At 48.4% G+C, this 20,771-nt stretch overlaps 1 protein-coding gene across 3 annotated transcripts; it reads right to left on the reverse strand.

Moving 5' to 3' along the window:
• Positions 1-465: 465 nt before the first annotated feature.
• Positions 466-20,771, reverse strand: LOC100750367 (cytochrome c oxidase assembly factor 8). Of its 3 annotated transcripts, XR_004770185.1 has the most exons (6): positions 20,614-20,771; positions 12,833-13,030; positions 11,383-11,446; positions 10,294-10,438; positions 3,015-3,105; positions 671-711 (listed from the first exon to the last, which is right to left on the reverse strand). XR_004770185.1 is itself a non-coding variant. In XM_027416747.2 (5 exons), the coding sequence occupies exons 1-5, from the start codon at positions 20,740-20,742 to the stop codon at positions 606-608; spliced, it is 588 nt and encodes a 195-aa protein (XP_027272548.1). In that variant the 5' UTR covers positions 20,743-20,770; the 3' UTR covers positions 466-605. The 3 variants fall into 3 exon arrangements, 2 of the variants coding, with proteins under 2 accessions (XP_027272548.1, XP_027272549.1); XM_027416747.2 differs by lacking the exon at positions 10,294-10,438 and having other exon boundaries at positions 466-711; positions 20,614-20,770; XM_027416748.2 differs by lacking the exons at positions 10,294-10,438; positions 20,614-20,771 and adding an exon at positions 20,239-20,457 and having other exon boundaries at positions 466-711.

Consider the following 20,771-nt stretch of genomic DNA (forward strand, 5'->3'; position numbering starts at 1 on the left):
AGAGGAGGAAAGGGAGCGGTCTCAAGTCCAGGTCAATCGGCTCCCCAATGCCTTGGATGGCTGGTCAAGTACCACCTCATGTCAAGAAGCAAGGGGCAAAGGAGGCTGCTTACTTTGTGGCAGCCAAGAAGCAGAAAGAGAGAGAGAAGGGGCTGGACTCCTCCTAGCCCCTACCTACCGAGCCATTGGGAGACACCCAATGGGAGATACCACATCACCTCACACCTCTCTCTCTCTCTAACCAGGGTGATGGTGGCTGCCATGCAGTCTCTGGAAGCTGAGGGGTCACCTTACTTTAAATGATGACATCACTGTGATCACCAGTGACATTCCTGCATCGGGGCTTGGATCCCAGGCTCCCACCACCACCACAGCCAGCTGAAGGCCACTGGTCTAATTGTTTCAGTGAGACTTTATTCATAGTTTGACACCGCTGTATTCTGAATTGGTATAATCCACGACACAGACAGTAGGCATACAGTGTACCCACAAGAGCAAACCAGCTGGGATGCAGTCAGGAAAGGCCTGAGCATGTGCTCCCTTACAGCCTCCAGGGCCCTCACAAACGGGAGCTGGGTGCTGGCGGGTCAGGCCCAGGTGGGCTCCTAACTGCTTGTCTTCTTTTGCTTCTGTCTGAGCTTGTTCCACATCCTCTCGAGCGCCACTTTCCCCATGAAGAACGTGATGGCAAAATTACGCTTGTACCAGTCTCTACAGAGAAAGAGAGGCACCCAGTCAACCACAGGGACAATGCCTGACCAGACAGCAGCTCCCCTGAAGGGATGGTCTCCTGACTCCCTACCTCCACCCCAACCGGCCACACACGTCTATAGCCCAGTATCCTTGTATGGAGGACTCCAATCTTCCTCTGGCCCTTACTAAAAGATTCCTGAGACCCTCCCTGAATCCAGGGCCATTCTAGATAGACACTGTGGAACACAGCCTGGCAGGCATCCGAGGGACAGGAGGGTGTCCTGCCTTGGTCTAATTTATACACAGACACTGTGTTCCCCACTAGGAGGCTGTCTGGCCACAGGCCCCAAATCCCTTTTCCGGGGCAATAGGTCTCTATCCTCATACAAAGCCTGGTGGAATCTGTACAAGGAAGATGCGGCCCACAAGTCATTCCATGGAAGTCATTCACTAGTGGCAATTTCAGATCTAACAGTGAAGTCTGGAGGCTTAGTGGACAGAGGAAAGGCACATGTTAGCCCTAGTGCAAAGCCGCCCCCACCAGTTGTTCCCGGCCCTGAGCTACTGAACCACTTCAGCTAGGGCTGGATCCACTGAGTTCTTGGACTTCAGTAAGGAAGGTAAGAGAGGAACCAGAAGAGTCCTGAGAGTGACAGCACAGGTCACAGAGTGTAAGTCCCCCAGCTCCATCTACACGAGAAGCTAACACTCACTAGCTGAAGCAGCACTTTCAATGACAAGCAACACCCGGAGTAAAGAGGAAAAACTTGGAGAGCGAGAGGGCGCTCCCCCAGGTCTCAGGCCAAGGAGAGCCACGCTGTCTGGTGATGCAGATGACCTGACCTGGCCATGTAGGTGAAGAGCCTCCTGAGAGCAGCTGTACACACAGAGCCTGTAGGGGGCAGCCTGGCTCTGTGTGCACAGCCTCCTGTGGCTGAGTGACTTGTTCACAGACGGGGGGACACTGACACTCATCCTGCCTTCACTGTCACCCGTGTTCTCTGAGGTCTTAACTCTGGCCACAACCAGTCCTGTCATTGCTATAAATCTCAAGTTGCATCTTAACTTTTAACAGATACAACCAAAGGCTAAGACGATTATTTAAAAATCAGATTTATGAGGCCAATCATGGTGGCCCATTGATGTGGGAGGTCCTTCTGTATGCTGTGAATATGTGTGGCTTTTATTGGTTGATAAATAAACCTGATCTGGCCAACAGCCAAACAGAATACAGCTGGGTGGGAAATCCAAACAGAGCTACAAACAAAAAGAAGGCAGTGTCAGGAAGATGCCATGTAGCCACCAAAGAAATAACATGCCAGAACATTACCGGTAAGTCATGGCATGTGGTGATACACAGATTAGTAAAAATGGGTTAATTTATATGTAAAGCTAGTTAGTAATATAACTGAGCCATTGGCCAAACAATTATAATTAATATTAAACCTCAGAGTGATTATTTTATAAGAGGCTACCGGGACTGGACAGAACAAACAAAAGCTTCAATGTACAGCCTACACCTTTAATCTCAGCACTTGGGAAATGGAGGTAGGCAGACTCAGTGAGTTTGAGGCCAGCGTGGTATACACAGTGAGTGAGACCCTTTCTCAAAACACAAAATCAACAAACCAAACAATAATAGTAACAAAAGAGCCACATAGCAGAGGCCTGGTCCACATAGCAAGTTTTAAGCCAATCAGGCTTATACATGAGACCTTGTCTCAAATTAAATAAATAGATAAAACAGGGGCAAAAAAGTCACCCCACCTTTAGATACCCTGTCCAGATATCTCAGGACTCTGTGGAACTCCCAATATTCGGGGCTGAGCTGACATCATCAGGCTACTGTTTCAAAGGTCTTCAGCCCCTCCCCATACACATGTAGCCTTCATAGCCAGAAGAGACCCATGAGCTTTCGTGAGTACTAGCACAGACACGAGTGTGCACTGACATTTGCTGTCCTCCGCATGTACGTTTGGGGAAGGCTGTCTGACTCTGCCTTAGGTTGCATAGCCTTGCTGGTCCCTGCACGGCTCTCCTGTGGCCTTTGGCCTCTGCTGAACTCCTTGTTTCCATGCAGGCCATGTCCTGACTGACCTCACAGCTCCAAGGAATGACACTTGCTGACCTAAGGGCCAGGGGTGCCATGGGTGCTGTGCACACAGGAAGGGTGACAAGTTTAGCTAAAAAGGCAAAAAGTGAAGATCACAAAATCATGTGACCTCCACCTCTACTGAACACACGGAAGCTTTAAACTAAGGTAGGAAGATAAGCAACTGCAGGTGTGCTAGCTGAGCTTTCGGGAAGCCGCAAACACTCACCGGTTATAAGACATGTGCTTCCGGAAATTCTTACTCAGAAACTCCTTATAAAAGTCAGCCATCTCCTCTGCATCCAGTGTTGCTCTTTGACCTGGAAGTAAATCACAACTTAATGTAAGACTCGAGGAGAAGCCGCCTGTGATGGTGTGCATCTGTAACCCCAGAACACAGGTACAAGTCAAGGTCAGAGGTCATAGGCCAGCCTATCTCAGAACTACAAACACCAGGGGCCTGTGAAATGGCTCAGTGGGTAAAGGTACTTGCTGCCAAGTCTGAAGACCTGAGTTGAATCCCTGGGACCCAGAAGGTAAAAGGAGAAAACTGACCCCCACTGATTGTCCTCTGATCTCCACCTGCAGGCTACGGGATGTGCACCCCCCACACACACAAAGTAGAAGGTTTCAAAGATTCTATTTTCTTTTCTTTTTTTTTTTGGTTTTTCGAGACAGGGTTTCTCTGTGTAGCTTTGGAGCCTATCCTGGCACTCGCTCTGAAGACCAGGCTGGCCTCGAACTCAGAGATCCGCCTGCCTCTGCTGGGATTAAAGGCATGCACCACCAACGCCCAGCTCTATTTTCTTTTTTAATTATGTATATATTTGTGTATCTATTTGTAGGTCTGTGCACAGTGAGTAGGCAGAGTACTTGCATAGGCCAGTAGGTGTTAGATGACCTGGGCTACAGTCAAGGTAGCTGTGAGCCACTTAACATGGTTGCTGGAAACCAAACTGAGTCCTCTACTAGAACAGTAAGAGCTCTTAAGCACTGAGCCACGGCTCCAGTTATTCCTTTCTATGTTTATTTTATGTGTATGGATGTTTTGCCTGCACTGTACATATCACTTATATGCCTGGTGCCCACAGAAACCAGAGAGGGTGTCTTGGGCCCCTGGAAGTAGTTACAGCTGGTTGTAAGTCACTATGTGGGTGCTGGGCATGGAATATAGGTCCTCCATGAGAGCAGCCAATGCTCTTCACTGCTGAGCCTTTTTTCCAGCCCAGTTTTTCTTGGTGTTGTTTTGTTTTTTAATGTTAAAAAAGAAAGAAAGAAAAGAAAAGGCAAGACTGGGGTTGTGGCTCAGCTGGCAGAATGCTTGCCCAAAGCCTTGGGTCTGAGCCCCAGAGTCACAAAAACCAGGGATGGAGGCAGGAGAATCATAAAATCAAGTCATTCTGGATCAAAAACAAACAACAAACAAAAAGACCCAAAACAAAACAAAATGAAGGCCCAGCAGTGGTGGGTGGTAGCACATGCCTTTAGTCACCCTCAGGAGGCAGAAGCAGGCAGATCTCTGTGATTTTTGGAACAGCCTGGTCTAAGAACTAGAGTAACTCTGTCTTGAAAAACAAACAAAACAAAAACCCTCCAGAATGCCTGGAGGCATCTGGCAAAGGCTTCAGGGAGGGGTGCCCCCAGCCAAGAACCTGTCTGAAGATAGAGGTAAGACACTGAAAGGGGAAAGTGAGCCCTGACAGAAAGGTGCAGGGCTGTCACAGTCTGAAAGAACCAAGTAGACCCTCTGTAGGCAGACCTGTGTAGGGGAACCTGTAGCCACGGCTGCTTAGGGGCTGGCTACAGGTGTGCCTACAACCCTCCTCTCCGCCAGCCCATGCCCCGCTGGACAGCCCTATGCTGAGGGCAACGCTCAAGACTGGCTCCACTCCACACCTGCTCTTCTGTGTTCAACCACAGTCCACCTCCTGTTAGGCATGTGTGGATGATCTGCCATCATCTGTGCCTCAGTTTACCACAGGATGCAGGCAATGGTCTGTGTGTTGTGCATCCCTGCTAATGCACAGAGGAAGAACCAAGCCCTTGTGAGCTCAGCTGTGTTATCTATCCATTATGCTGACCACACACAATACTTTATGCACATGGCTCCTTTCTGGCTCAGCCTTCCTGCTGTCCCTCCACATAAAGGACTGTTCTGAGAACACCTACACACACACACACACACACACACACACACACACACACACACACACCACACACAAACACACACACCAGACACCACACACACACCAGACACACACACACACACACCCACACACCCACACCCACACACATACACACACAAACACACCGACAGCCCCCCACACACACACACACACATACACACACAAACACACCGACAGGTGCCCACTCTCCTTCCTACTTTCCTGCTAGTTTTCTCCAAGGGTCCACACACTGGAAGTGTGGTGTGAACCTGCCAACCAACCTGAACGCTGACCCTGCTCTATTGGCTTGTCAGCTCCTAAGGACGGGAACCAAGTTCTGCTCCACCCACCCCACCCCAGCGGCCTGCCTGTGTGAAGATGGGTAGTACTCAAATGAAGTAGGGGTACCTACCACCTGAGAGGTAAGGGGAGCCAAAGGCTCAAGGGAAGGTGAGTCGCCAGCTGGTCTTAAAGGACAGGCACAGGCAGGTGGCAAAAGTAGGACCAGGATGGAGCCGAGTGCACAGCCACTTTCAGGGTAGCAGTCTTAGCTGATCCTTAGAGAAGGGAGTGCCCTCTCCTCCAGCAGCACCTCTGGGCCTTTCATAGGGACTGTCAAAACAGAAAAGCTGTTCCCCTGGCCACAGCAGCACAAGCTGTTTCACTGGAGGGACAGACTCTCACGGGTTGACCGTGTAGACGTATCTCGAGCAAACCATCACCACAGCCCAGCCTCACAGCAGCGTCTCTGAGGCTTGGCAGTATTTGGAGAGCTGAGAAGGGACTCTAGGTGGCCTGGCCATTGCTGTACTCAGTGTAGACAGGGAAGGGTGAACTGCAGGGTGGAGGCAGGCAGAGCTGCCCACACCTGATGCTTCCCCAAGGGGCCCTCAGACAGGTCTAGGGTTACCTCACCCCAACACCTCAGGCCAATGATGGGACAGTAGGAACCTGTAAATGCTTGACAAGACCTTCCTGCTCTACCCCTCTTGCTATTAAACTTAAAGCAAATCGGAGCAGGAAAGCAGGGTAGAGAGAGGGCTGGGGAACAGGAAGGGAGGAGGAGGAGGGAGCCATAACAGAGGGATGGAGAGGGAAAACTCACTTCATTACATCATTACTGAAAATGTGTGGGAGTCTCACAAATGCCATCTGACAAAGAGGATCTGTCTCCATGGCTCCCTCTTCTCTAGACGCACAAACACTTGTGCAGGCAAAGAAGGGGGGTGAGGGGGTGGGGAGAACTCTTTCCTGACCGTAGTCGACAACTGAAGCCAGGGCTTTCTGCTTTCTGCACCTAGAGTTAGCTGGTGCATTTCCCACAGAGCAGTAGAACTTGAAGAATTTCCAGGAAGCAGGTGGCCAGCCGCTCTACCTGGTCTGCAATCACATGGCATCTAGACACCCCCACTTTGCAATTAAAGAAAGCCTTTGCTGAACTCACTGCTCCATAAGAGCTTCTTAGAGATAATTCATAGCTGCTGCTTGCTTTCTTCTTTACATGTCATAAGGGGCGCAGCGAGATCCTTCTAGAAAAGGGCTAGGGACTTCAAGCTGCCATCAGCCACCAAAGCAACTCCAGCAGAACTGAGGGAAACTCCGCTATGAATTCAGAAAGCAGACTGGCTCCTTGCTGCCTGAGCTGTTTGTTACAGCGAGCTGCTTCCTTTTCACACTCAGTCGCTTGTCCATAGGTGCTCTTATTAAGGCAAACTGGTTGCAGTCTGTTTAAAAGTCCCAATGGCCCATGTCATCTTGGCTATAAACACCACCCATCTGCCATTCATGACAAACTGTGTGTTTCCTGGACACTGACCCCTTTGTCTGGTCAACCCCTGGGCCTCCTCCATCCCCGGTTCCCATGGCAGCAGCCAGGCTCATTCAACACAACCCCATCTCTGTTGCTGACCCACAGCCCAGCATGGCTGGAAGCCGGCCTGCGGCTGGCATCACTGGACAAAGGAATAAACAGGGAGGCAGAGGGCCAGAGTGCACCAAGCAAGAGAAGGGCAGGACAATGCGCGAGTTTTAGAAAGGAGTCCTGGGGTGGCCCTGCCCCCATGCCCAGGTCCTCAACAGCACCTGCTACAAGTCCCTCACAGGAGCCCAGCTGTTCGGAGGCTTTCAGCCCTGTGCTGCTGCTGTTTGGGTCTGGAATGCCTCCTGTGCCCTAAGAGGCAGACTGTGTATAACTTTAGACTGTGAAGTCGAACAGGAGGCCCCTGGGTCACTATGTGTGCTTTCAAGGGGGACTGGGGGACCTAGGTCCCATCCATTTACAAAACTGGGTCTTTTTTAAAAAATTACACAATTTATTTTTTATTTATGTCCCCCGGTATTTTGCCTGCATGTATGTCTGTGTGAGGGTATCAGAAACCCAGGAACTGGAGTCACAGACAGCTGTGAGCTGTCATGTAGGTACCGGGAATTGAACCCAGGTCCTCTGAAAGAGCAGCCAGTGTTCTTAACCACTGAGCCGTCTCTCCAGTCCCATGATTTTGTTCCTTATTGTTTGTTTTTCAAAACAGCATTTCTCTGTGTAGCCCTGGCTGTCCTGACTTTGTAAACCAGGCCAGCCTTGACTCACAAGAGATTTTCCTGCTTCTGCCTCCCCAGTGCTGGGACTAAAGGCGTGCACCACCATCGTCTGGATCAGCTTGACTGTCTACCACTAGAAATGCTGGCTTTAGCTTCGAAGTCTATCAGTAGCTTATGCCTAATAATTTTTTAAAGATATATTTATTTATTTATCATGTATACAGTGCATGCCAGAAGAGGGCACCAGATCATATTACAGATGGTTGTGAGTCACAATGTGGTAATTGAACTCAGAACCTCTGAAAGAACAGTCAGTGCTCTTAACCCCTGAGCCATCTCTCCAGCCCGATGCCTAATAATTTTTAAAAAAATTATTTGGAGCTGGGTGTTGGTGGCGCACGCCTTTAATCCCAGCACTCGGGAGGCAGAGGCAGGCGGATTTCTGTGAGTTTGAGACCAGCCTGGTCTCCAGAGCGAGTGTCAGGACAGCCTCCAAAGCCACAGAGAAACCCGTCTCGAAAAACCAAAAAAAAAAAAAAATTGGAATGTGTATTCTAGAAGGAATAAATCTATTTTTTTTTCTTTTACATCGAAAGCAATTCATTTTTCCAATATAACTTCCTAGACAACCCTCCTGTGACCTCAGCTCCTGGGAGTCTCCAAAGAGCCCTACATGTTAAGTATTTCTGAGCACATGTGTGTTCTCACCTACCGTGTCCCCTCGCCCATTTCAACTGCTTCAGCCTGGTAACTCTTTGCTTAACCCCGACAGAACAGGATGTTTTTAAGTGTGTATACATTATGGAGGCTATATCTAGCTAGCTAACAGGAACCTCCCCAGGCTGTCACTGTGGTGAGCAACTCCACATCCACGCTCAGCAGTTTCCAAGAACACCTTATTAACTATGCTGCTCCTACCCAACTGGGATTGCACGTCCTCCACGTGACTCTGAACACCGCCAGAGTGGTGACTCTGTTCTGTCCCTCTCCATAGACAATCTGTCCTCTTTCTTTCTTTCTTTCTTTCTTTCTTTCTTTCTTTCTTTCTTTCTTTCCTTTATTTCTCTTGGTTTTTTGAGACAGGGTTTCCCTGTGGCTTTGGAGGCTGTCCTGGGACTAGCTCTTGTAGATCAGGCTGGTCTCCAACTCACAGAGATCCTTCTGCCTCTGCCTCCAGAGTGCTGGGATTAAAGGCGTGCACTACCTGGCTCAGTCTGTCCTTTTTCATTGCCAAGTTAATTATAAATGTTACTTAAGGCCAGTCTTTCAGTACATAGCAGAGTCACTAAGAAGACTGTCATGTTCACAGGGATCAAAACAACTCTCCTGTTACAAGAACGGCCAATCTCTATTGAGATTAGCAAGGTCTTCTGACTGCCTTGGGTAGAATCTATTCTTTCTCACTGTGTGGTCTCAGGTCGGGCACTCACCCCTAGTTAAGCCTCAGGTTCACCATACATCATTTGGTCTTTCTGGTTGACACATGGAAAGGACTCAGAACAGTGCCTGGCACTCCATCAGGACCAAACTGACCTACCATTCACTCCCACACTCAGTGCTGGGTACAGCGTCCTCTTCTGTTGCTGACCCGCTAAGACACTGGTTGTCGGCACAGAGCAATACAAGCGGGCTAGCACCCAGACTACTCCTCTTGAGCCCTTCTCCTGAGGAAACCAGGAGAGTGATGGCACTTTGAACCCAATGACAGACTCAGCTTTGGAAGTATTTTTAATGGCTCTGGATTGTCCATTAGAATATTTTGATAGTAGGTATCTACTTAACAAACAGTATGGTGTGTTAGTAAGGTCTAACTTCAACACTAAGAGAAAATGGCCAAGGCTATTTTAAGTAAAAGAAATGGCAACCCAGACCTGGTGGCAAACCTTTTTAATTCCTGTACTGGGGAAGCTGGACTGAATGACTACCATGAACTCAAGGTCAGACCCAGCTACACAGTGAAACTTTGTCTCAAAAAACCAAAAGCCAAACAAACAAAAAGGAAACAAGCAAATCCAGCTGCCTGTGGTCTAGTTTCCTAGATGGACAAAGACCATGTCGTGAGGCAGCAGAGCTGTCCTGAGGGCTGGGCGGATGACCACACCTTTAACGCCAGCACTTCCGATCTCTGAGTTCAAGAACAGCCAGGGCTACATACTGAGACATAGTCTCAACAACGCAAATCCACAAAGGGTATGCATTTGGGGTAGAACAGTCTAGCTGTAAAGCAAAGAATGGATTTAAAGAATGGGTTGACAAAGGACATTTAGAGGTGAAATCTACTTTTTGTAAATTAGCCCAAGCTCTCTGTGTGCTTTACAGCAGGCTGACCGGTGCCAGCCGATGCGCAGGTAATCACAAGGCCCTTTACAGAGAAACATAAGTTAGCTTCTGGGAGCTGGTTGGGGACAGGAGTGGTGGTGCACACCTTTAATCCCAGAGCTCAGGAGACAGAGGCAGGCAGATCTCTGTGAGTTCGAGGTTGGCCTGGTCTACAAGAGCTAGTTCCAGGACAGCCATGGCTACATGGAGGAACTCTGTCTCAAAAAACAAAACAAACAAATAAAAAAGACCAGAAGCTGTGGAAAACTGAGACACTGCAGTGTACAGAGAATTAACAGGGGCCTAACTTCAACAATGGTTACAAGACAGGGATGCAAAAGTGCTGGCAAACACACAGTTCAACTGGCCTGATTTAGAGGAAGGCTAACAAACAGCTCTCTGCTTTCCAGCCTGAGAATTGATGCGGGAATCCAGGAGAGTTGGGAAGATGGGAAGATTAGGTGATGGGGTGTCTTCTGTACATACTGTTCTCTTATTGGTTGACAGATGAAGCACTATGGCCACTGAGGCAGGATGATGGGTGGGACTGGGAGACAAGGAGGATTCTGGGAAACATCGGCAGGGTCCGTCACCATGGAGGATGCAAGAGGAGTAACAGTCCAAACTCTTCCTCCGGTAAGAAAAGACCACGTGGAAATACTTAGATTATTAGAAATGAGTTAATAATTTAGACAGAGCTAGCCAATAAGAAGCCATCTTCAGCAGCCAACAGTTTCATAATTAATATAGCATCTGTGTGTTTATTTGGGGGACAAGGGCCACGGGACCTGCTGGGCCAGAAAACTCACGCCTACAGTTGGGAGATCACAGAGGCCTCGTGACCTTGGCTTGAAGTCACTCATCAGAAGGACAAAGGGATGTGCTGTCCAATGGCTGAGGCTTTACCTACAATGCTCAAGGCCCTGGATTCCATTTCCAGTACCATACAGAAAAAGGAAAATCAAAGGAAAAGGGAAGCCCTAAAGTCCGAGAGGCTGTGATGTCTCCTGAAGGAGGGAGAAAGAGGAGGGAGCCAGGAGCTTGTGGGAAGATGATGGTGCGCGCGCGCGCACACACACACACACACACACACACACAGGAAAGGAAATCTCCTCAGGCCAGTGAGACAGTAAGGACAGGACACAGAGGTTATCTGCCCCTCCACCTACCTCAAGCTCACCCCTGCATGAAAGTCCCTTCCTGTCTCTCTCTCTAAACCCCGTCCACTCAAGAGAATCCCCCAACAAAGGGAAGGTACCAAAAGCTTCCTTCCCTGAAGTTGCCAGCTGCCCAAGTCCCTGCCTAAAGCAGTCAGCTTTTGACCACACACTTGGACAAAACCCAGTTTGTGGCAGACACGTCATCACCCCTGGTCTACAACCTATATAATCTCCCTGCTTTAGTTCAGGTGTGTGACTTCTCTGGCCTCGATCTCTGGGACTGGAGAATCTGCCCGGGAATTGCTTTGTTCAAATAAACCTGTGGTTATACTTTTTCAGTTCAGCTTGATCTGGCTTACTACATCGGCAGAGAAACCTATTTCTTCAGACATTAACACAGCACAAACTTACTGACCTGACTCGGTTCGCAGGCCCAAGCCTTTAGCTTGCAGTCTTGAGTAAATGAATTCTTCTTTTTCCTGCAAGACGACCATCAAAACTCTCTTAGCCAGGTGAACTTGGGGAGTGGAGACAGGGGATCAGGAAGTCAAGATCATTCTCAGCTACGAGATTGAGCCCACCATGCCTACATGAGACCCTGTCTAAAAAAATCAAAATAAGAAAAAAATTAAAACTCAACAAGCAACTGTCTTCTCAGCAGGAGTGGTGGCACATGCCTGTAACTCAGCTACTCGGGAGGCTGAGGCATCAGGGGTAACTTAACACGACTCCATCTCAAGGTACAATTAAAACGCTGGAACTATAGGACACCACCTGCCTAGTGCAAAGTCCTAGGCTTAGTCCCCAGTACCAAAAACAAGGAGAGAATGGTCTTCTTTAGCTTCCTACTTTTCTCAGTTAGAGCACAATGCTGAGAGATTTAGAGATTTCCTGAGAAACATCACACCTCAAAGCCTGCTTTTTAAAAGATTTATGTATGAATGTCTGCATGTATGTGTACAGCTTGTATGCAGTACCTGAGGAGGCCAAAAGAGGGCAACGTATCCCTGGAACAAGAATTGCAGCTTGGGGGGCTGGAGAGATGGCTCAGAGGTTAAGAGCACTGACTGCTCTTCCAGAGGTCCTGAGCTCAATTCCCAGCAACATACATGGTGGCTCACAACCATTTGTAATGAGATCTGGTGCCCTCTTCTGGTGTGCAGATATACATGGAAGCAGAATGTTGTATACATAATAAATAAATAAAATCTTAAAAAAAAAAAAAAAAGAATTGCAGCTGGTGCCAGGCAATGGTGGCGCACGCCTTTAGTCCTAGCAACTCAGGAGGCAGAGATAGATGGATCTCTATGAATTCAAGGCCAGCCTGGTCTACAAAGTGAGTGCTAGGACAGCCAGAGCTACACAGAGAAACTCTGTCTGGAAACATATAAACAAAAATAAAAGAATCTTGAACTCTCATAAGTGACAACCTATGACAGCAACTTTGCATTAACAGAAACATCATTCAGGACAGGAACTAGTCCTGGCCCCTTGTTAATTCTCTTCCCAGAAAATCTCAAACTCTGTGACTTACAATGGCCAAGGTGTCTTTCACATAGTTACGATGGTTAAAACAATCTTTTGATCTCCTTTTGTTTTATTTTGAGACAGGGTCTCACTATGTATCTCAGGCTATGAAGACCAGGCTGGCCTTGAACTACAGATCTCCTGCCCTTGACTCCCAAATTTTGGGATTAAAAGAATAAATCACAAGACCAGGCTGCTAAAGACACAATTAGGAAAAGACAAGCCATTCAATATATTCACACATCCCCAAACAGAACAGCAACCATGTAAATGCTGAAGACTTAGTGCCCCCAAGTGGCTGAGTGATTGTTCTTCACCTATCTGAACCCCACACTTACCTTATTAAAAGTCAAATTCTGGTTTGCCCAGAACTGCTGGTTCCATTCTTGAGTTTCTTGTCTCAATTCTCTGAGCCTTTGTTCCAAGGGGGACTCGTTTTCAGGAACATGAAAAAGAACTGGACGAAGGTTTGAGTATTTATCTGGGGGTCCTATCCAATCATGGCAAGACTGTCTTGGAGGGCAGAATCTTGAGACCTTTAAAGAAATGCATGGGGTTAACATGCAACTAAACCCGCCCCTGGATTTACTGTTATAAAAATTAACATCTATTTATTCCAGGCCCTCAACATCTTATTCCATGAAAGACTACAATGTATCCAATCATTTTTCCTAATTTTGTTTGGTTTTCCTTTTTGGTTTGGTCAGACAGGATCTAACTATGGCCTCAGCCTCACAAGTGCTGGTCGACACTAACACACCTGGCTTAATAAACATTATCGCCATTATACTGTTCACCAAGTGATGCTGAAACAGTTCTACATCTGACAGAGGAGGAGACCAGGTTTAGTGGGCAGGCCTGTCACTCCAGTTCGAAAGCTGAAACAGGATCATAGTTTGAAGCAAGCCTGGAAAATTTAGTAAACTGTATCTAAAGATTACAAGTGTAAACAAAGGCACCACAAATAGCTCTGTGGTTACAGTGTTTGCCTAGCACTCCCAAGGCTCTTGGTTCTATCCCTACAACATCCAAAAAAATTTGTGTGTGTGTGTGTGTGTGTGATTTTGGTCTTCTGAAGATACTACTGAGGCCAGGTGATGGTGGAGCACGCCTTTAATCTCAGTATACAGGAGGCAGAGGCAGGCAGATTTCTAAGTTTTAGGCCAGCCTGGTCTATAGAGTGCATTCCAGGACAGACAGGGCTACCTACTGGGTTTTCACAGGGGTGCTAAGGATCAAAACCTAAGCCTTCCTTGACCAATTAAGCCATCTCTCTAGCATTCCAAAGGCTTCTTTCCCCCTTGTGCCCATGTTGGTGCGTGTGGTATGTGTACATGTGGGCACACTCATGTGCACTGTGCATGCAGAAGCCCAAGGCTGGCACTGGGTGTCGTCCCTTGTTGCTCTCCACCTTGTAAACTGAAGCAGGGTCTCTTGCTGAACTTGAAGCTCAGTTTCAGCTACTCCAGGGATGGTGTCTGCTTCCCACATGCTGGGATTACAACAGGCAATTACACTCATTCTCATTTACAGGGATCCTCAGGCTTCTGCAGCAAGCACTTCACCACTGAGCCCTCTGCCCAAGCCAGGCTGACTTACAGCGACTACCCTGCCACAATTGGGTGAGGTCCAGAAGCCCTAAGTGAGCCAAAAGTGGAGAGTGGTCTTCACATCTCACGTTCTGGGGACCCCAGCAGGCGAGCTCCGGAGTTTCTGAAGATCTACCCACAAAGGCTCAAACCTGGGATTGCAGGCAAGTAGGCAGGCCTGGGGTCCTGTGTGTGAACTTGTCAGGAAGGTGAAGAGGCGGAGTCAGGCAGGTCAGTGCTAGTGGGAACAGTGGAAAGCTAAGCTTGGCCGGGGAAGACAGCAAACACAAGGGACTGGTGAAGTGCTAAAACAACCAGTGCTGCTGAAGACTGCCGGACACTTCAGAAACCCTGCACAGTCCACACGCTACAGCCCACGCTGCCCTTCAGCCACCTGGTCTCCTTCTGCACTTCCTGCCAATGGCTTCAAATCCCTACAAGGAGTTTTCACTGCGTAGAAACATGTTCTTTTCTTCTCACGGACTTCATCTGCATCAGGAAATGTTTAAAGAGCCACCCCATGTGGACCTTTAATCCCAGTACTCAGGAGGTAGAGGCAAGAAGAATTCCAGACCAGCCTGATCTACTTAGCTAGTTCCAGGCCAGCTAAGGACATACAATGAGACACTGTCTCAAAAACAAGTGAGAGGCAGTCAGTCCCAGCAAGCACTCTCTTCCTTACTGCCCTGCACAGCATGGTAAGCCCAGGATTGTCAGACTCCCTGCTTCAACAGATAGACCTGTGTAAGAAAAGTTCCAGTCACCCTGCTTTGCAGAGATACTTATCTTTGACCATGATGGGTTAATTCCTCTGCTTTTGCTACATGAAAATACTTTGTGTCTTTGTTCACCAAGCAGGTGCTATTAGAAAAGAAAGCAAAAGGCTTGGGGGAGGGAATAAAACCCTTTTGTAAAAGAAGCTTCCCTTTGTAGAGTGAATAATTACTATAATTTAAGCTCTTATAGTGCAAGAACATAATGCCTGGTTTCCTGGAACGTGGACAGGAGGGCTGTGCATGGGAAGGGGGGCTCCTTGTGGGCCATGTACCCCGCAGGGAGTCAGACAAGAATCCAACGTTTTCGAGAGGCAGCCACCCTGCCACTCCGGCCCCGTTTCCCAGCTCTCTTCTTCCAGGCAGTGCTGCACAGCCCAAAGCCAGGGTGGGAGATGGGACAACAGAGAGTGTGTATACTTGCTGGAGGCTTCTGGCTTACAAGGTTCCTCTGAGATGAGAGCACAAAGCCTTCACTGGAGTTGGGATGCCCAGCCCCCTACTGCATGAAGAAAGGTGATACACAAACCAGCAACCCAAATTCAGCCAACACAAAGACTGTCCCATCAGGTACACAAAGCTTTAATACTAGGAAAAGCAACACTCACAGAACCTCCTGCTGTCCTGAGTGCCATCTGCAAGGGAAAGCATGCATTAGCACCATCGCAGGAGTCTCCTCCCTGCAGGCCTCCATGTCTGCTGCTTTGTGACCTTTGTCTCTCCTACCGTCTGCAAGTGGGCACTGCAGTGCTGTGTGTCTTGGGGTGACTATTGCTGTGATAAAACACCATGACCGGGCTGGAGAGATGGCTCAAAGGTTAAGAGTTCAATTCCCAGCAACCACATGGTGGCTCACAACCATCTATTATGAGATCTGGTGCCCTCTTCTGGTGTGCAGATATACATGGCAGCAGAATGTTGTAGACATAATAAATAATAAAATCTTGAAAAAAAAAAGATTAAAAAAAAAAACAAAAAAAAAAAACACCATGACCAAAATCTACTTGGGTTTAATTCACTCACAGTTCCGAATAACAGTTCATTATCAACAGTGATGGCAGAAACCAGGAACCTGGAGGCAGGAGCTGAGGCAGAGGCCAGGGAGGTGAGCTACTCACTGGCATGCTCCACATGGCTTGCTCAGTCTGCTTTCTTATAGAACCCTGAACCACCAGCCCAGGAATGGCCCCACCTACTATGGGCTGGGTCATCCCCCATCAATCACTAATTAAGAAAATGCCTAGAAGCTTACCCACAACCTTATGATCTTATGGAGGCCTTTTTGTTCCATAGACAAGACTGGCCTCCAACTCACTGAGATCACCTGCCTCTGCCTCTGCTGGAACTAAAGGCATGTGCCACCAATGCCTGGCCTGAAGGCATTTTCTTTTCTTTCTTTTTTTATTTTTTTTTTAAGATTTATTTATTATGTATACAATGTACTACCTGCATGTATGCCTGCGGGCCAGAAGTGGGCACCAGATCTCATTACAGATGGCTATGAGCCACCATGTGGTTGCTGGGAATTGAGCTCAGGTCCTCTGGAAGAGCAACCAGTGCTCTTAACCTCTGAGCCATCTCTCCAGCCCCCTCCTGTCATTTGACTTTAGCTTATATCAAGTTGACATAAATCTATCCAGCACACTGCCTAAGGACCTTATCGGTGGCGTTTTCCAACTCCCAATTCCCCATAAAAGCTTACAGTACTCTGACAGGAAGCTCCTCGAGGGGCCCAGTTTCAAGCTGCAGACTAAGTAAACTCCTTATGCATTTTCTAGAGGGAAGTGGCAGCTACAGTAACATAGTAAGGTGTTCAGGAACCCCACATTTTTATTGGGGGGGGTCAACCTGTTTTCCTTCATGACTACCTACAAACACCCAGGAGCACCAATTACCATATGAAACCTGCCTGCAGTCACCTGTGTGCCTCAGGGACCCACACAGGAAATGACAGCACTTACTAGACACACGACTCCATTGATGCTACAGCAACATATCACACAGCACGGTTTCCAAAAATGCAGAGGTGGCTTCATCAAGGGCCCTGTCTGTGTCCCATGATAAAAAAATATCAAAATGGCCTGATCTTGGAAAAGTCAGGCCCAAAGGTCCAGAATGGTCTCCTAGTTGCAGAAAAGTTTAAAACACAATAAACAATCCCCAGAATAGGAAAGGGTGGGCTCCTGCTCTTTTTTTCTTTCTTTTTTTTTCTTTTTGAGCCAGAGTTTCTCTGTGTAGCCCCAGCTGTCCTGGCACTCACTCTGTAGACCAGGTTGGCCTTGAGCTAACGTTGGCCTCTACCTCCCAAGTGCTGGGATTAAATACGTATGCTATCACTCACCAGCAACATTTTAGGAAGTTAAAGGTGAAAAAGGATTTCATATAGCCTCAGAATTCTATGTAGCTGAAGCTAGCTTTGAACTGTTTCTCCCACTTTAGCTTCACGAGCGATAGGATAATGGGCATGAGCCACTATGCTTGGCTGACTAACGCTTTTGAGGAAAACCACAGCAGTGATGGCATACTTCAGGAGGTATGGTTCCAGTAGTGGACAACAGCCCTGTCCTGTACACAATTATTTTTTTTCTTTTGTAAATGATGAAGGTGTAAATGTCCTATATCACACTAAACTGTTGCTCTTGGGCTGGAGAGACGCAGTTTGGTGATGAAGAGCACTTAGCTGCTGTTCTTCCAGAAGAGCCAAGCTCTATTCCCAGCACGGGCATGGGGGCTCGGGTAGCTTGAATGTAACTGGCACCCATAATCTCATAGGGAATGGCAATATTGGGAGGTGTGGCTTTGCTGGAGTAAGTATGGCCTTGTTGGAGGAAGTGTGTCACTGTGGGGGGGGCTTTGGGGTCTCCTATATATGCATGTATGTATGTATATAGGTATACATATATATGCTCAAGCCACACCCACTATCTGAGTCCACTTGCCTGCACAAGATGTACAACTCTCAGTTACCTCTCCAGCGTCATGTCTGCCTGCACGCTACCGTGTCCCACCATGATGGTCATAGACCGAACCTCTGAATTGTGAGCCACCCTATTAAATGTTTTCCTTTGCAAGAGTTGCCATGTTCATGGTTTCTCTTCACAGAGATAGAGACCATAACTAAGACAGGGGCTGACTATCATCTTTAACTCCAGTTCTAGAGGATCCAACACACTATTCTAGCCTCTGCAAACTCCACATGCACAGATACACGCACAGGTAAAAAACTTACACACATAAAATCACCTCCTAGCAGGTTGTGGTGGCACACATCTTTATTACCACACTCAGGAGGCAGAGGCAGGTGGCTCTCTGAATTTGAGGCCAGCCTGATCAACATAGCAGTTCCAGGACAGCTGGGCTACTCAGAGACACACTGTCTCAAAATATATAAGAACAAAACAAACTAACAAACAAAACCCAAAACTTGAAACAACAAAAATCCCGCTTAAAAATAACCAGGGTTGCTGTGTGTCTGAGGCCTTAGCCCTGAGTAACCCCTCCTGGTGGACACCATAACCCCAGGACTGGGAAGCTGGAGGCAGAGATGAGGTCAAGGTCATCCTCTGAGGCCAACAACACCGTCAAAGACACAATTGAAAAGCAACAGTAAAGAGAGACCAGGACAAAGTTATGTAGGTACTAAACGTGGGTCTCCTTAAAGCAAGACAACTAAAGTGAGCTCCAGGACAGGCTCCAAAGCTACACTGAGAAACCGTCTGGAAAAAAACAAACAAAAATGTCTGCTTTTTCTTTTCTTTTATTTATTTATTTTTTTTTTTTTGAGGAGGTTTTTGAGATAGGGTTTCTCTGTGAAACAGTCCCGGCTATCCTGGAACTCTGTAGACCAGGCTGGCCTCAAACTCAGATCCGCCTGCCTCTGCCTCCTGAGTGCATGCACCACCATTCCCGGCCTTAGACTTTTTTCTTGGGGAAGGGGTGGTTAAAGATCTATTTATTCATTATGTATACAGTGTTGTGCCAGCATGTGTCCCTGCAGGCCAAAACAGACACCAGATCTCATTAAAGATGGTTGTGAGTCACCATGTGGTTGCTGTGAGTTGAACTCGGGGCCTCTGGAAGTGCAGATAGTGCTCTTAGCCTCTGAGCCATCTCTCCAGCCCCATTTTTGATTTTTCAAGCTAGAGTTTCTTTGTGTAGGCCTTGCTCTGTAGACCAGGCTTACCTCAAACTCAAGAGATCCACCTGCCTCTGCCTCCCAGATTCTGGGATTAAAGGCCGGCCAACATGCCCAGCTTTAACGTTACTTTTTTTGTTTTGTTTTGTTTTTTGAGACAAGGTTTCTCTGTGGCTTTGGAGGTTGTCCTGAAACTAGCTCTTGTAGACCGGGCTAGTCTCGAACTCACAGAGATCCCAACGCCTCTGCTTCCCGAGTGCTGGGACTAAAAGCGTGCACCACCACCACCTGGCTTTAATGTTACTTTTCAGACTTGCTATTTACAAAGGACTTTGCAAGGCAACAATCTATCTTACAATCATTTAATAGCTCAGGAAACAAAAAAAAAAAAAATACGTAGTAACACATAAATTGCCCTTAGGCAAAACTGTTTCCTTTTGTGCCACCTAATATTTACCGTAATTGGACATTTAGATCCTAAATGTAGTCAGTGTAGAATTTCAAAAGTTCTGGATTGTAGCCAGCTCCCTTAGCTAGTCATCCCCACTGCTATCTTCCAAAGGGCGAGCAAGCAGCATAGACTTGCCACTTGGGTCTATAAAACGCTGAAGTGTTATCCTGAGGACCCAGACCCTGGGTAAGATTTACTTTTTGTTTGTTTTGTTTTGAGACAGTGTCTCACTTGGTTGCCCTGGCTCCAAGTTACTATGGAGCTGAGCTTGCTACCCAGACCAGGCAGGCTGCCTTGTGAGTTAAAGGCGTTGAGCCACCACACCCGCAGCAAGACTCTCTCTCTCTCTCTCTCTCTCTCTCTCTCTCTCTCTCTCTCTCTCTCTCTCTCTCTCTCTCACACACACACACACACACACACACACACACACACACACACACACACCCCAAAGTAAATGCTTGGCTGAGTTACATTTCCCCTCCCCAAACATGTTCAGACACCTGTTTCGTTTTTCCTTCTGCCCAAGGACTAAAATTCTATTTTTCTAGAGACAGAAGTGAAGGCTTGTCTGTTTCTCGTGCCAGGGAACCGAGCCAGAGGCCAGGAGCCCGGGCAACAAACCTTAACTGGAGACTAGACAGACTTCAAAAGCTGTAGTTCTAATAAAAGTGTTTCCGAGACGCAGCATAACAGAAATGGAAATTCACACAGCAGGCACATTTTGCAATTCTTAATTATCTCCCCCACACACCTTTTTTTTCCCCGCTGCGGCCCTTTAATTATTGCTTAAGCAAACCTCGCCAGCCTGTGTCGCCGGCCTGCTGGCAAATGCAGTGCGGGCAGCCATGGGCGCTGTCTAGTGCTCTCCACCTGAAGCCTCAGCCATCACTCTCACTGGCCCGGGCCTCCCTTAAACGAAGCACCGGCTCGGGAAGAAGGGCGGCGGGTTAAACAAAAGCCGAGCGCCCGGCCGCTTTCCCGGCTCGCTGCGGACGCGCCCTGCGGCCTCTGACGCTGCGCGACTGTTTACAAACAACGCGCGGCCCGAGCCGCCGCCGCCTCCAGACCGAGCCCGGGCGCCTTCGCGCAGCGGAAGTGAGGGCGCAGCGCGCCGACAGCGCTTCACGCCGGCTCCGGGGACGCCCCGCTCCCTCCCCGGGCGTCCGCTCACCGGGCTGGACGCCGCATCCCTGCGCTCCGTGCCGCGTTCCCGGGCCAGCCGGCCGCCGCCGCCGCCGCTGGACGAGGAGCGGACGAGCGGCCGGACGAGCGCTCCGCTTCCGGGCCGCAGAGCCGCCATGGCCGGCGCGCGGCGCGATCGCGACAGCG

The sequence above is a fragment of the Cricetulus griseus genome, chromosome 5 (assembly GCF_003668045.3).
Source record: "Cricetulus griseus strain 17A/GY chromosome 5, alternate assembly CriGri-PICRH-1.0, whole genome shotgun sequence".
Classification (NCBI taxonomy): domain Eukaryota; kingdom Metazoa; phylum Chordata; class Mammalia; order Rodentia; family Cricetidae; genus Cricetulus; species Cricetulus griseus.

Coding starts and splice junctions, on each gene's coding strand:
- LOC100750367 (XM_027416747.2), bottom strand. CDS start 20,742: ATGGCGGCTCTGCGGCCCGGAAGCGGAGCGCTCGTCCGGCCGCTCGTC. Junction 3,106..11,382: donor GGGCCTGCGAACCGAGTCAG/GTCAGTAAGTTT, acceptor ATTTACTTCCAG/GTCAAAGAGCAACACTGGAT. Junction 712..3,014: donor AAGCACATGTCTTATAACCG/GTGAGTGTTTGC, acceptor CTTTCTCTGTAG/AGACTGGTACAAGCGTAATT.